The sequence below is a fragment of the Hippoglossus stenolepis genome, chromosome 18 (assembly GCF_022539355.2).
Source record: "Hippoglossus stenolepis isolate QCI-W04-F060 chromosome 18, HSTE1.2, whole genome shotgun sequence".
NCBI classification, from domain to species: domain Eukaryota; kingdom Metazoa; phylum Chordata; class Actinopteri; order Pleuronectiformes; family Pleuronectidae; genus Hippoglossus; species Hippoglossus stenolepis.
In genome coordinates, this window is record NC_061500.1 from 6,383,223 (window position 1) to 6,397,642 (window position 14,420).

A 14,420-nucleotide genomic window follows, 5' to 3' on the forward strand; every position below is an offset into this window, starting at 1 on the left:
ACAGATTTTAAGTAATGTATGAACATGTTAAACATTTGGAATAAAAAAAAAATATAGGGTTAGGGTTCTGTCTTATGTTAAATGCATAAAGACAGAAAAGAAAGAAAGTGGTAAAAATTATAAAAGCACAGGAGCCCAGGCGAGTGTAAGATGCAGTTAAAGGCTGAAGTAAAGAGAAATGTTTGAAGTTTTCTTTTAAAGACGTTTACTGAACTAGCTTCTCTGATGTCTAGCAGCAGTTTGTTCCACATCTTTGGAGAGTAGTTTATAAAAGCTCAGCAAGATAAAACAGTTTGATCCAAGAAAGAAAGAAAGAAATCTCAAACACATGCATACAGACGTATAAGAACAAAAGCTAAATACCTCAAAATGTGATATAAAAGGTGTAAAACATATAATAGTTCAAAAGGCATTGTATATTTCATCTATATACTTAATCTCTATGGGTTTATTTTATGTAGGCCTGTGTGGAATATAATTATATCAATCTTTTCTGTTAAAATGAGAGGAAGTACTACCTTACTCCCCTGACTGAAGTTGAAATGGTTACCTCACAGTCATTCTTGATAAACTCGCCACTAGATGGAGTGATGGGTATTCATGATCCTCATTATCATCCCCACAGTCCTCATCATGGGCTCTGGAGGGGACGTGAACAGAGCAAAACATATCTATCTGCTTTGTATAAAAGTGCCATTTTGGACCATAAGCTTTTATTTTTATGACCCTCACCCCTGGGTAGAATAAAGAGGATGAGGGGGAAGTGGGTGGTAAAGTAAATGCACTGCATCTTTGGACACAGTTGAGTTAAAATCCATAAAAATGTAAGATTATGGGATAGAAACTAAGAGAGGTGGAGATAATGAGAAAGAATGTCAGTCAAACCTGGAGAGAAACATGTGGAGCAGTTGCAAATGGAAAAACATCAATAAAATGGACAGCAACAACAATGGAGGGAAGACAGTGAGACCTTGAGGGCCTTCATTAGAACATAGTGGCCGACACTTTTACATTATGCATGACATTTATCTGGATTGTTGCAGCAACCTTGATTTTTCTCTGTGTCCAGAGGATGAGGGCAGACAACACTGAGTGGTGATGGAGAGATGGAAGAAGAAAGGAGGAGGAGGAGGAAGGAAGAGATGTACAGGGTCCACATGGAAAATGATGACATACATATAATCTGTTCACAACCATCCAATCACAGCCTTTAATTCTACTTCTCACGCACTAATTTCCATATATTTCTCCGTAAGTCGCTCCTGATTGAAATGCAATGAAGGAAACACTAAAAAGAAAAAGATTAACCTTTCTCTTTTCTATTTGTGTACTATATAGTTGTGTGTACTATTTCTACTCTGAGAGTAAAATATGAAGTCTTGTCTTTTTACTTCATTTCTATCTTTTCCGTCCTCCTCTATATTGACCAGAGACACGTTGGCCTACTTAGGATTTCTTTTCCCCACCAGGCCCAGCAGCTTTATCTTTTCCTTATCTTATCAAAGCAACATTCACTTTTTCTATCACACACTACCAGCACTGCCAGTTTGAGGTTCAGCAGCTTGCCCCAAGAAAACATCATCTTGCGGACTGGAAGAGCCGGGGATCGAACCGCCTTGTGCTTAGCGGACGACCCGCTGTACCTCCTTGAGCGGATAGCCTTTCTAGAGTTACGTTCAGATGATACATGTGCAATTTAACAGTTTAACCACAAGCAAACAATCTGATGTGAATTCACAACACACAGATTTCTGTTGTTCTGTGTATTCATAGCAGAAGGGACAAAACATTTACTGAAACAAACTTGGAAATATAAATAAACTTTATTGTCTATACCTTTGTGAAGGGAGAAATTTCTCTTTGCGTACATGTGCGATGAAAGGTACATTAAAAACATCCAACAAGACATATTCAAAAGAAACAATTTCAATTAATGATCGGTGTCCTGAATTTAAAATGCATCGGCTGACCTCAAAATAACCAAATTGTAATTTTCCAAATGTGGCTCTTTTGACAGATTTCTCCAAACGCTATGAGGCTGATGTGTGAAGAAGTTGATGGATTTGTATTCAGGACACTCTCTGTATGTTAAACCACCAGAGGAGGGAAGTAGAGGACTGCAGAGGAGTCTATGCTGAACACTGATATGAAAACATCAAGGAAAACCCAGAAATCTTAAGTCCCTTTCTCAACTTTCCATTTGTGTTATCTCACCCTTTGGATATTAGTTTTCCTTCAAAAAAAAAAAAAAAACACTCCCTCAGTAAATGATGTACAATCAGCGACAGTATCATGGAATAAATTACACCTGGAAACAGAGTGGAAAGTTATTTAAACGTCTTTTTTCCTCGAAGTTGTGGAGGAACATCCCATTCTCTGCATTCTCTCAGTCGGTCCGATAACAAATTGTCTCCTGCTGCTGCACCTTAGCAGATAGGAGGTTCACTGACAGCCAGTTATTTTATAATGCCGGTGCAGTACTGTCCAGCAGCACTGTTTCCCTCTATCATAAATTTAGTCATGGCAGTTTCCCTGAGCCAAGAATCCAGCTACATTCACAGGTCTGCACAATGATGTTCCGCTGACAAGCCGCGGCTGCATTTATTTATGTATACAGAAAAAACACTGATTCAGTTTTTTTCCCTCTGCTGCTTTTCAGCGAGTGTTTTAGTGTGTCACAAAGTTTGACTACACAGCGACAGTTTGGCATATTTCGCTGTGAGCAGCCCACCAGCCACTGTCACAGGTGTCCACTCTGCAGGGGTTTGCTCCGCTTTTTGAATATTTCAGAGGCTCCGTGGCTCCTACAGAATGATTGATTGGCTCCTCCTGCCCCATATTAAGTCCCTGCTGGTGACAGTTGGTGCAAAGGACAGACTCCATAGCCTGCAGTGTCCTAAAATACATGCAAAAAACGAACTAACTACTATATCACATGTCTTTAACTTCTGTTGTATCTGCTATCAGACGTTCACATACACGAAGAGACATGTATTCAACGCTAACTACTCGTGCACATACACACACATGCAAGTCTCTCTATAGTTGTGAGGACACTCATTGACATAATGCATTCCCTAGCCCCTTACCCTAATCTTAACGATCCAAACTAAATGCTTACCCTCACCCTAACCCTAAAACCAAGTCTTAACCCTCAAACAGCCCATTGCTTTTGTGAGGACCAGCCAAAATGTCCTCACAATGTCAAAATGTCCTCACAATGTCAAAATGTCCTCAAAATGATAGTATTGAACCAAAATTGTCCCTAATAACTATAAATAGTCATGTGTGCACACACACACACACACACTGGTTCCTCAACTCATCAGATCTATGCAAGGACATAATGACCTGATTTATCTGTGTGCGTGTAATGCATTAAACAACCACTAATGATGACTCAAGGACAGCCATGCATATGATAAAACACTCTGCATTAGTTACAGATAATAATATTATAATAAAGCTATAATTTATTGTCTCAAAGGTTGATGTGTGTTGTTGCTTTTAGTGTTGGGATGCTCTCTGCATTTGGAATGAAATGAGTGTGGATTGTGTGTTTGCTTTACTTGTTCACACACACACACACACACACACACACACACACACACACACACACACACCACACACACACACACAACACACACACACACAGGAGAATTACCTCCACTCTGGAGACAGAAACTTTTTGTTAGGCCCGGTGATGCTGGTTGCAGCTTTTCTTTCTGCCAATAATCCCACAAAATTTGACTGCACGCTTCCTTGGGCCCTTGAAAACATGCGCACCAAGTCTGAAGCTGATAACATGAAAGTTTCTCCAGATATGTGAATCACATACAGACAGAGATTTCTCAAAATGACAATAAGTGTCAGTCCTCATAACTGAGAAAGTGTGTTGTTGTTTGTTGTCCTGAGAACAGTCGACTCATCTGTCATCCATCAAACTCTCTACTTTGACATTCACCATCCACTTTTTCAGTTAACTACATACACATTCATTTAAAAAAACATATTTACTTATTTAGTTGTCTTTCCTCACCCTGAACATTTGGATCGATATTATTATCATAGTATTAATCATTTTTCATGTGACGCAGACTCCATCCATCACGATCCCCCTTCACCTAGCTAACACGGAGCATTGTGGCATCGCCCCCTGCATCTCTTCAGTCTCACATCAACACATTCTCTCTCCACTTGGTGAAAACACCGCACAGCTGAATGGTGGCCAGTGTTTTTCACGTAGATTGATCGCTGCAAATGCGGCCATGAAGGTCAATGCTTTTTCAAACTCATCCCGGTCGCTGAAATGAACTTTAAAGACTTGATCAGCATAATAGTTTTGTCTGCTCGCTGCATTGCTATGCTGAAGCGTGTGATTCCCTGCCGATAGGTCATGCCAGATAATTAAAGTGAGGAGCAGAAGGAAATTCAATACGCTCTATTACAACTATGGCAGCCTTGGACTCGGGGGAGACCTTCGTATTCATAGATGTGACGTAGCGGATAAAGCATCAAGTAGCTCTGAGTGTCTGTGGAGACACAACTGGTTTGAGCGCTGACTTCAGTCGTCTTACATAACAGATCGGTATGATAACGCTGTGGCTGCACGAAGGGGACACCCTGTTAAATGCTTTTTAAACGACTGCTCTGTCTCCACGTCCCTTGACCTATTCTCTATTCATGCCTTGACTTTAAGAGCTACTTGAGCACAGAGATCGTATTGAAGTCAGAGGCAACGCAGGTTTTAACTTGTTATAAATATGACCAGCGAGACAATGGGAAATTCATTTGAACTAGTGCAGGGCTGTTTGCTTAGTCTGTGGTAGTTATGGCCTGTGGGCCGGCAGGCGCTGGTCACTGATGTAGTTTAGTCAAGGACGTAGATGTCATGTTCTACTCATTCACTGTTTTGATTTTTGCTTTTTAAAAACTCCGGAGCTAATTTGGCCAGTGTGATAATAACATTAGGTGTAAATCAAAACCAAAACCTGTATAATTTAGGCTTTTATTTGTAGCTTGAAGTACCAACATGACATTTGGGTTTCATACATTGCTTGTACCATGTGTCTGTTTTTGCTGCACCCGTCCACACATCATCTTCATCAAGCTGACGTCTCTCATCTCCTGCTCCGTCACTTCTCTGTCACACCAGTTCATTAAAAGTGAAGCCGAAAGCTCCTGCTCGAACTTCTTTCAAAACGAACCTTCCCTCCTGCTGGATCCCCTGACGTGTGTGTGGGCAAGAGTTGAATTCAATATGACCTTTGGTGGAATGTGACAGCGGAGAGCTGCCAGAGCCCGGACTGACAAGGCAGCCGAATGATCGTCTCACCACGCCAGTTTGAAACGGCTCCCTCTGACTCCTGAGTCCTCCCCTTCACAACCTTACAGCACCATGCATCAGCGAGGAGCTGGACTCATGACAGCCTCCCTCTCACACACTGACTGTGGGAACAAATGCACTGTGGCGCATGGCCACACACAATTACATATACAAACTGTCCATCAGTGGACTGCACAGGTCAGTTCTCCTGCACACACTATTTCATCTGTGGTGATCTGAGAGTTTAATATCTGTCAGCTGAGAGGCCTCTGGTGGGAGATGAAGAAGATGAAGATGTTGTTTCACGTTCCTCTGACTTCAGACGATTGAGAGAATCCACCAGTTATTTCTACATATTTCTACAGATGTTAGCCACATCAGTCCATATGTCTTCACACCTGTCTGTTTTTTATTTTTCTGTACGCTCTCTTGCTAAAACCAAAACTTCACCATCAGATCTGTATCAGTGGTTTCATTGGGAGTAACATCTTGATTATGGTTCATTTTTAACTTCATATTTGAGGCTATGTTTTCATCTGTGTTTGTTTGTTCGTTACTTAGCAGGATAACACAAAAACTACTTAATGGATTTCCAGGAAACTTGGTAGAAAGATGCAGTATCTATAGGTCAGGAAAGATTCAAGAACCAGTAAAATTTTGGTACCGATCTGGATCAGTGGGTGGATCTGTCATATTTAGGGAAACTGAATATGAAATCTATAAGTGTGCGAACTTTGGTGCAGCTTGATTGAATTCAGGGGGACGTAATGGTTTTTGACCTGCTGTTAGCTGACATGAAACTTTTTACCCTGTCACAGTTTAGGGGCGTCAGGAGACAGAGAAGTTGGCTGACAGAACTACTGATAACAAATAAAGGATTTTTTAATAAGCAACAACCTTTAATAAATTCCACTCCTCTTATCTAGTAACTACAGTAACACCAGTATATACACAAGTGGAGTTTTAATTCTATCACTTTGGTTTGCTTCAGACATCATCTCAAACAGGATCAGTTGGACGAGCGGCTGTGTGCCGTCTCCCCCCAGGGACAGGTGCTCCCCCGGTGGCCGTCCAACCACACCAGTTAATTAACACCACTCAAGTGTGTCAAGAGGAGGGAAGAAAAATGAGTGCTCTTAGTGGTGTCACAGCCCGACCTGCACCGCCAGACACAGGGAGACGCTCGGGGAATAACAATGAACACGCTTCAAACTAACGTGGTAATAAATTAGGAGAATTCTGGGAGAAAAGGTGCATTGAAAAGCAGAGCAGATGTACAGCCTGTTTACAACGAAACACAATGGCAGGTGTAATTAATGCATGTAATCTCAGGGCTGCAGCACTGAAAATACACTTGTAAATAGAAGAATAAACACTCAGTCAAGGGTCAGTGCAGTAAACACAGTAATTGATGCTTTTTATCTCCATCAAGCAGGTTATGTTTTCATCAGCGTTTGTGTATTTATCTATTTTAAATGTGTTAGTTTGCAGGATTACACAAAAACGCATTTCCATGAAATTTTACTGAGGGGTGGAAAATGAGCCAAAGAAGAATTTGTTAAATTTTGGTGCGGATCTGGATAATGATCTGGATTATGATCTGGATTGGCTGTTTGTTTGTTTGTTAGTTTGCAGGATTAGGCAACAACTACTGAACCGATTTCCTTCAAAGAGGAAGAACCCATTGAACCTTGTTGTGGATTTGGATCAGCAGCATTTTTCTTTCTTAAACATTACAGGTTCTTCCACAGTTTTGTGAATATCTCAAGAAATAATTTAGCGATCTTTGTTGAAAAGATCACACATCTGTAGAGTGCTAATATCTAGGATGAGGGGCAATTTGGTGCTGTGGTAGTGGGGCGTGGTCAGCGTCGGCTGCAGGGGGGAGGAAGTGGAGGTGGGGTTCTGGGATCGGTGCCAGGGAGAGAGTCTGATTGTACACAGGTGTTCCAGTTCAACTAATGACTCTCTCCCCTTTATCAGCACCTGGGGATCGCCCAGGAACCAGCACACAGCAAAGAAGAGACGTGTCTGGTGGTGTATGTTTGTATATGTGATCAACATTGGAAATAAAGAGACCAATAAGAAACCTACCTGATTCCCCCTTGTGTTCATGACGAGGAACCCACAGTGTAACAGGTGTTCCAGTTCAACTAATGATTAGTTGAACTGGAACACCTGTGTACAATCAGACTCTCTCCCTGGCACCGATCCCAGAACCCCACCTCCACTTCCTCCCCCCTGCAGCCGACGCTGACCACGCCCCACTACCACAGGTGCCAATCGGGATAATGACCCAGATTTAGTATTTTTAGAAGGCTGATCTTAATTCATCATGGTAACAAATATTCCTTTGAACGATGTCAGAGAACTGATATTTTGCATGTGTTTAATGAAACGGTTTAAATAGCATTTCTGTGTACAGGGTATATGTATATCTGATGCAATACATGTATATGGAATATGGTGACAAAGGGGCCAGATCAGCCTTTGAATGCCCTTCAAGTTAAAGTTATGGTACCCGAAAGTTTGGTTGTTCATTATTTGATGGAGGTCACCTTCACTTTCAACTTCTGAAATTTTTATAAAAGTGAGTGAGAGCTAAACTGTGACTCACATCGAGCTCCGGTTCAATGTTCCCGACCACTTACTTAGTTGCGACCTACAAATCACTTCCATCTTCAACCAGGCGTCACGTAAGCTGCAGAATTTTTCTATGTCAGGTGACTTTACTGCTCTTATGAGGCAGGGGTGTATATGTATATATATATATATATAAACCAGTCAGAGAATGCGTGTGTGTGAAGTGACCGACGTGACGTGGTTTGCATTCCTGACGACCATTTTAAGAGTAAACACGATTCAGGAGACAGACAGCCTCTCCCAGTTGGTGTCTGCAAGCTGTCATGTCACCTTCATCCGTCTTCCAGCCCCGGCTCCTCTTCATTGACACTAAATAATTACACACTCAGCCCACACAGCCGCAGGACTGAGTACGAGTGATGGACTGAAAACACGTGACCACACTACGCCGATAAAGTCATCCAGGTTCTTTTATTTTTCTACAAAAATATTTTACATTAAAAAAACCACAGCTTGAAATATACACAGTCCACCTGTTATTTTTTTTTCCATTTTTTTGCAGAAACCATGGAATATCTCAACTCAAATATATGTGTCTATATTTAAACTGTAGGTAAATATATCTGCAAGAAGAATACTGTAAAACTATCCTGTGAGGCCTTCGAAGGACGCCACCAGTAGGAGCTTGGGTTGACAAAGAAAAAAGGCTCAGTGAACGATAATCTGATCGAAGCAATATGGAATCATAATCTATCCATATTTATTACCCAAAAAAATACAACCAAACCAAATGCCGCCTCTGATGATGGCAGCGAATGTTTGAAATGATGAATTGGCAGAGATACAGCGGTTCCTCAAACAGGCGGGAGAACAGGAGAGGGATTAACGGGAGGATAATGACGTTAAAAGAAAGTCTGGGATCTCCTGTCAAACAGGAAATCATTCATTTGTCTTCCCTTCCCCACATCCCAGCGTGAACTTTTCTCCGTGGAGCCGCACTGGAAGCTTTTCACCTGTCTGCCTGCTGATGCCGTTCATCTTACCTGTCGACATCCCAGCATGCCGTTCCTGAGTCTTTCTGTCCACATCCCATGGGGCCTATCATCTGTAAACCTAGCTATCTAGAAACTCTACATCCCAGCGTACCTTTCACCTGTCCGCCTCGATGCATGCCAGCGTGTCAGTCACCCGTCAAACTACAGGATCTATGTTTCTAATGTCACTCTTTGCCCTGCTTTAAGTCTTTCAGGCAGCTCCTCCTGTCGGACTGATTTAAAGTCCTGCCTCTTTGATGGATTGATGGACCCGAACCCCGACCGCGGCCGTGACCAAATCCTCGACTGTAACCAATTTCACTGGTGAACGCTGGGAGGCAGCGAGCAGCTTGGCGAGCAGGCTCCGCTCACCAGGCGGCGCTTAAAGCAACAGACATTACAGAGAATACGGTTGTAATAAGATTAATAGATTTAAAAACAAGGCCACACCCGGGATTGGTTCAGCTTGGCTTGACATAAAGTCTGGAAACAGAGAGAAACTATGGACTGTAAAGATGGACGATATGGTAGCTCCCTAAAAGTGAAGCCAAATCATCTTGAACGCCCCTTGTGGCTGGCTACAGTATAGGCCCCTTCTTCCTCCATGTCGTTGGATGGGACATGGACCAAACTAAAAAATCAAAGTACACATTCAAATTTGTTTCAATCACTTAAGGGTTGTCCTTAACACACTGATGTATGTTTTAGTTAAGTTTGGTTGTAATTTGTTATTTAACGCTATTAAAACAGGGTGAAACATCGTGATAGACAGCTGACTCATGATTGGTCGAGCATGTGTATCCACATGTTGTCTTACAGTAATAATAAACATGAATTAAATAGTAATATATATATGTATTTCCCCCTTGTTTCCAGTCTTCATGCTAAGCTAAGCTAACCGGCTCCTGGCTGTCGCTTCGTGTTTAGCGTACAGACATTAGCGTTCGATCTTCTCATCCAACTCTCAGCAACATTTTCTTTAATTTCTTCGAGATAAAACCAGACCTCTGTACCTGTGTCTATCTGCTTACATCCCACAGTGCCATTCATTATTGCTGTAAACTTGTACATGAAAAAAAGTAATTATCATTGGTGCTGATAGAATACTTTTGTATTTAGAGTGAACACATCAAGTCCCAATCATCAATTTGTTTTCCTCGCAGAAACAGTTCAGCCAGTTGAGAAGCCAAAGAATAGAAGTTGTGATTCTGTGTAACTGAATTTGTAAAGTATGGTTCTACCACTGTCATTGTCAGTGACTTGATGGCTACTAGGGATGCCCTAGTATAATAACATGTTAACTGTATGCACTACCCTTACTGGAGTGGAAGGCGCTTTAGATGACACCGAATGGCATGTGAAATAAATAACAGCGAAACAACTGCAAAAAACATCCCAATTGATATTTATATGAACAAATGGTAGAGTTTGTATTTTCCTCTTGAGAGTCTGTCTCTTGCACCTCAGCTTGAGAACTGTGTCCCGTGCTTTGGTATCATAGCAGTTCGGAGCTGAGGGCCAGCGAGAGCGTCCAGAGTGGTGGCAGCAGCCAGAGGGGGGAGGTGGAGGGGCGGGCGCCCAAAGGCGAGGCGGAGTCCGAGGTGCAGGAGCACACCTCGTACCCGTTCTCCGCGTGGTCCGGTTGATGGTGCACGTTGACTCTCGTCTCCGTGCTTTTGGGCTCCGTGTCGGGAGAGTCCGACTGCATCTCCGTGCACAGCAGCCAGTCCTTGGCGATGAGGCGGGGGTAACCTGCCTCCACCTCCATGTCACTGCCTGGAACTTTCCAGTACTCCTTCCCCTTGAAGAAATAGGACGAGCCTTCACGGGGAGAAAGAAGAGAGAGGGTTGGTATATATTTGTGTTATGAGACACAGACAAAACAACATGTCCATTATCTATATCACTCATCCTTTGGACAGGTCACCAGCGGATCACAGGCCGACATATACACCTTGTTTTACACCAAAATTTGCAGGTATATGCAAGTTTTTTAAACACAGGTAAACTTGTTATAAAAAGGCTGTTTTTTTCTCCTGGTGAATCATGTTCGATGTCACAAACGCACCAAAAACTGAGGCGCTCTCTCACTTTGCTGTCTTGCCAAATTAGTGTGTTCACCCGAGGGTTGTGCTTCCATCATGGAGACAATAAGAACATTTGTCTAAAGCCGACTAATTTGACCCAGGAGTACACACCCATTGTACCCATTGCAGACAAAAGGGGGAGAGCGTGCAACCTCCACACAGAAAGACCCCGATCGAACCGTGATTCTAACCGGGAACCTTCTCGGTGTGAGGGCACCCAACAGCGGAAAACAAGTCAATACAATAATATATGTCCTATAAGTCTAAAAGTTGTTCTCACTCTCTCCCGCCCAAATATTATGGACATTTAGTATTAAAATACAGCAAACAGAAATATCTGTGCAAGCCTGTTGAGAAAGACAGATGTACGATAACAATACGGACGCTCCTCCGCTCCCTCCTTCAACTTATTTCTCTCCAGAATTGTTCTTATCACACCAACTCTCTCCCCTCATCATCTTTCATATCCATCTCATAAACCTGTGATTTCTCAGGGGCGTCTGTCTCTTAACACTCCTCTCTCTCACTGCTCACCATCACTTGTCACTTCATCTTACGTAGAGTATATGCAGGCAGTTTTGTTTCTACACACACGCACAAGCGCACACGCACGTCAGAAAGCATCGAGCGGGGACCTGTGAAGTTGGCACAAGCTCCGACACAACACAGACCTCTAAATACAACACAAAAAAAAAGAGCCTCCAGACGTTCAGCTGGGAGCCGCTGCTGGGAGAGAGATGAAGCCGTGCGCTCCCATCGAGGGCGACCTGAAACAAGGTCTGAGCAGCTCCAGCTAATTAGTGGGTTTTATTCCAGTTTTTAACATCTACAAGTTCTTTATCAGACCTTAATCTGGACAAGGGGAGGGAAGTTTTCCTCAGAGGGGACTCGCTGGGTAAAGGCTGCCAAAACAATGTGAGGTAAAGTAAACATTATTAATCCCAATGGGGGAAACGTGTCCAGAGCGTTTGACCTATTATAATTGCTCAGCAGCAGCAGCAAGGAACCTCCCGAGGTCCAAGTCAAGATCCAAAGCTCTAATGTAGTCAGAGGAACACGCTGATATGATCATTTTAAATGGTCAGACAAAATTATCATGATATATCATATTATATCTATAGTTTTCAGCAATAAAATTGAATTGATTTACATCTTAGGCTACATCCAAGCATTACCTCTGCTGCGGGAACTCTTGGCATTCTGCAGAAACAGATGAGGTTAAACTGGATTTCAACTGAACATATGTAAAAAAAAAAAAATAGGTTCTGTTATTAAAATATTCATTTTTCAGACTCATTCTGCACCCGAGTTAGGAGTAAACACAAATCTTTGGTTGTTTGAAAAGTTAGTTCCCAGATATTAATTCACCCCAACAAGATAAACCTCAATAGATTTCTTTTCTTGCTCAAAGCATGAAAAATGAGTCCCTAGAGTGAAAATGGCCTTCATCGCTTCTAATATTATTTGTGACTTTCAGAACTGTCTTATTGATTAATTTCATATTTCTGGACTCATTAAGTCTCCTACGATTGTCCTCCACATCCTCCTGTGCCGCACAGTGATTAAATCGAGTTATGAAACCAGCTCTCGGTTTCGCCCTCTTTAGTCAGGGACTCTAAATCTGAGCTTGTTAATAAACTTTTCAACTTCTTACTCTGGGAGAAACATCAGAACAAATAAGCTGCAAACAAAACAAAGACATTATGTTTACACTCAAATGATGAATATATTGTGTATGCAACCAAAATATCAAGACAAAAATGCATCAAAACACTGAACCTGCGTAAAAACTGTATTCACACATATAATTCGAAGTGACTGTTGATGAATGTTTCTAATTATTGTAATTTACTTTCCAGTACTCACTAATCACGACTCCTCATAATGTGTAATGTCATGCTAATGCCACACACTGTTACACAGGGCCAGCTGTGAACTCACACACACACATAGATAGATTTTTACACCCGCATATGTTTGTGGGGTGTTTTATAGAAGGTACTAGAAATTTGAGAGAAGCTAAAAGGCCGGGATGTTTTACAGGCACAGATGCATCTGTAGAGATTTTACAGATTCAGGCATGACATGATACAGTAATGGTCTCATTACCTCAACTCCCCCAATAAAGCTTTAGCCACTCAGAGAAGGAGTGGAAAGAGAGGAGGGGGTGGGTGGGTAGGCGGGAGGCGGGAGGGGAGGTAGATACCAAATTGATCCTAAAGGAAATGGCTAGGAATCAACTAATTATCAGTAATATTTAAGACAATTCTTAACTTAAGTGAGTACAACCTAAAACTAGAACTACACACAATTATGCATAGGTTAAAGTGTGTTTCTCTGGAGCCGTACAAATAAATATATAAGTAAATAAGTGAATAAAATAGTCAATTATTATAAGAAAAGAATGCTGAAACTTAGATGAGGAAAAACGTAACTTGAAAACAAAACCAAACATATTGTGCATAGATAGAAATGTGTTTTAATAGAGCTGGTATTCAACATATCGGGAGTTATTATACCAAAAAACACGCTGATACTTAAGATCAAGGAGAAGGAGAGAGATGGGAAAGAGAGGGAAACACACACCAGGAGATGAATATGCTTTCAAATAAAGCTTTACATCGGTTTATTAATTGTTCATTAAAAATGTTGTGGGTAAATATTGCCTTGGGCTTTCCTAAATGAAAAGTGTAATTTATTTTGAGTAAACTATTTCACTCACTTGGAAACTGTGGTAAATGTCTGATAGTGTTAATTTGTACATGGAGGAAATTAGAAAAGCAGCGGATCACACTTCTTTCAAAAGACGAATCAAACCAATCGAGATCCAACACGACTAAAGAAGTTTCGTGCTTAGTGAGTCCAACGTGAGCTGTGACCTGGAACTCGCCCTGATTGCCGATCAAAGCTCATAATTGACCGATTTATATTTTGAAAAAGGTCGCCTGTGACTGATGACGACTTTTTCTAAGTTAATGTCAATTGCTGTTTAGTGGGCGACCATATGTCACAAAGCTACGAGCCAATTCGAGGCCGTTAGCGAGGGAACAAGATGCGTGTCGTCCATCTGGCGCCCGACACTTCTTCCCTGATGTGTTTCAGAAATTACACTATAATTATATTCCGGAACCTGTTTAATTATATATGAACAGAAGGCAATGGGCCCGCTGCCTCGATCAAACACCACAAAGGTCTACTTTATCAGGCTGAAATGTTTGGAAATGCAAAGCCCTTCGGAGGCTCTAGTTGTCCCCATACACCACGTATCACCGATATTTGATCAACATCGTTTGATAATTTTTACTCGTGGAAGTTTCAAACAGCAAACATTAATTAGGGATAACTTTCAAAATGAACCAAACATAAATCTTATAAAGCGGTATTATCTGA

The 14,420-nt window shown here is 41.7% G+C and overlaps 1 protein-coding gene across 1 annotated transcript in view; it reads right to left on the bottom strand.

Annotated features, from left to right (window-relative positions):
- Positions 1-9,905: 9,905 nt before the first annotated feature.
- mmp17a (matrix metallopeptidase 17a) overlaps positions 9,906-14,420 on the bottom strand; it is a 64,176-nt gene continuing 59,661 nt past the window's right edge. Inside the window, exon 10 of the mRNA XM_035141707.2 lies at positions 9,906-10,764. Coding sequence (XP_034997598.1) covers positions 10,439-10,764 — 326 coding nt within the window. The 3' untranslated portion in view covers positions 9,906-10,438. The remainder of the gene's footprint in view (positions 10,765-14,420) is intronic.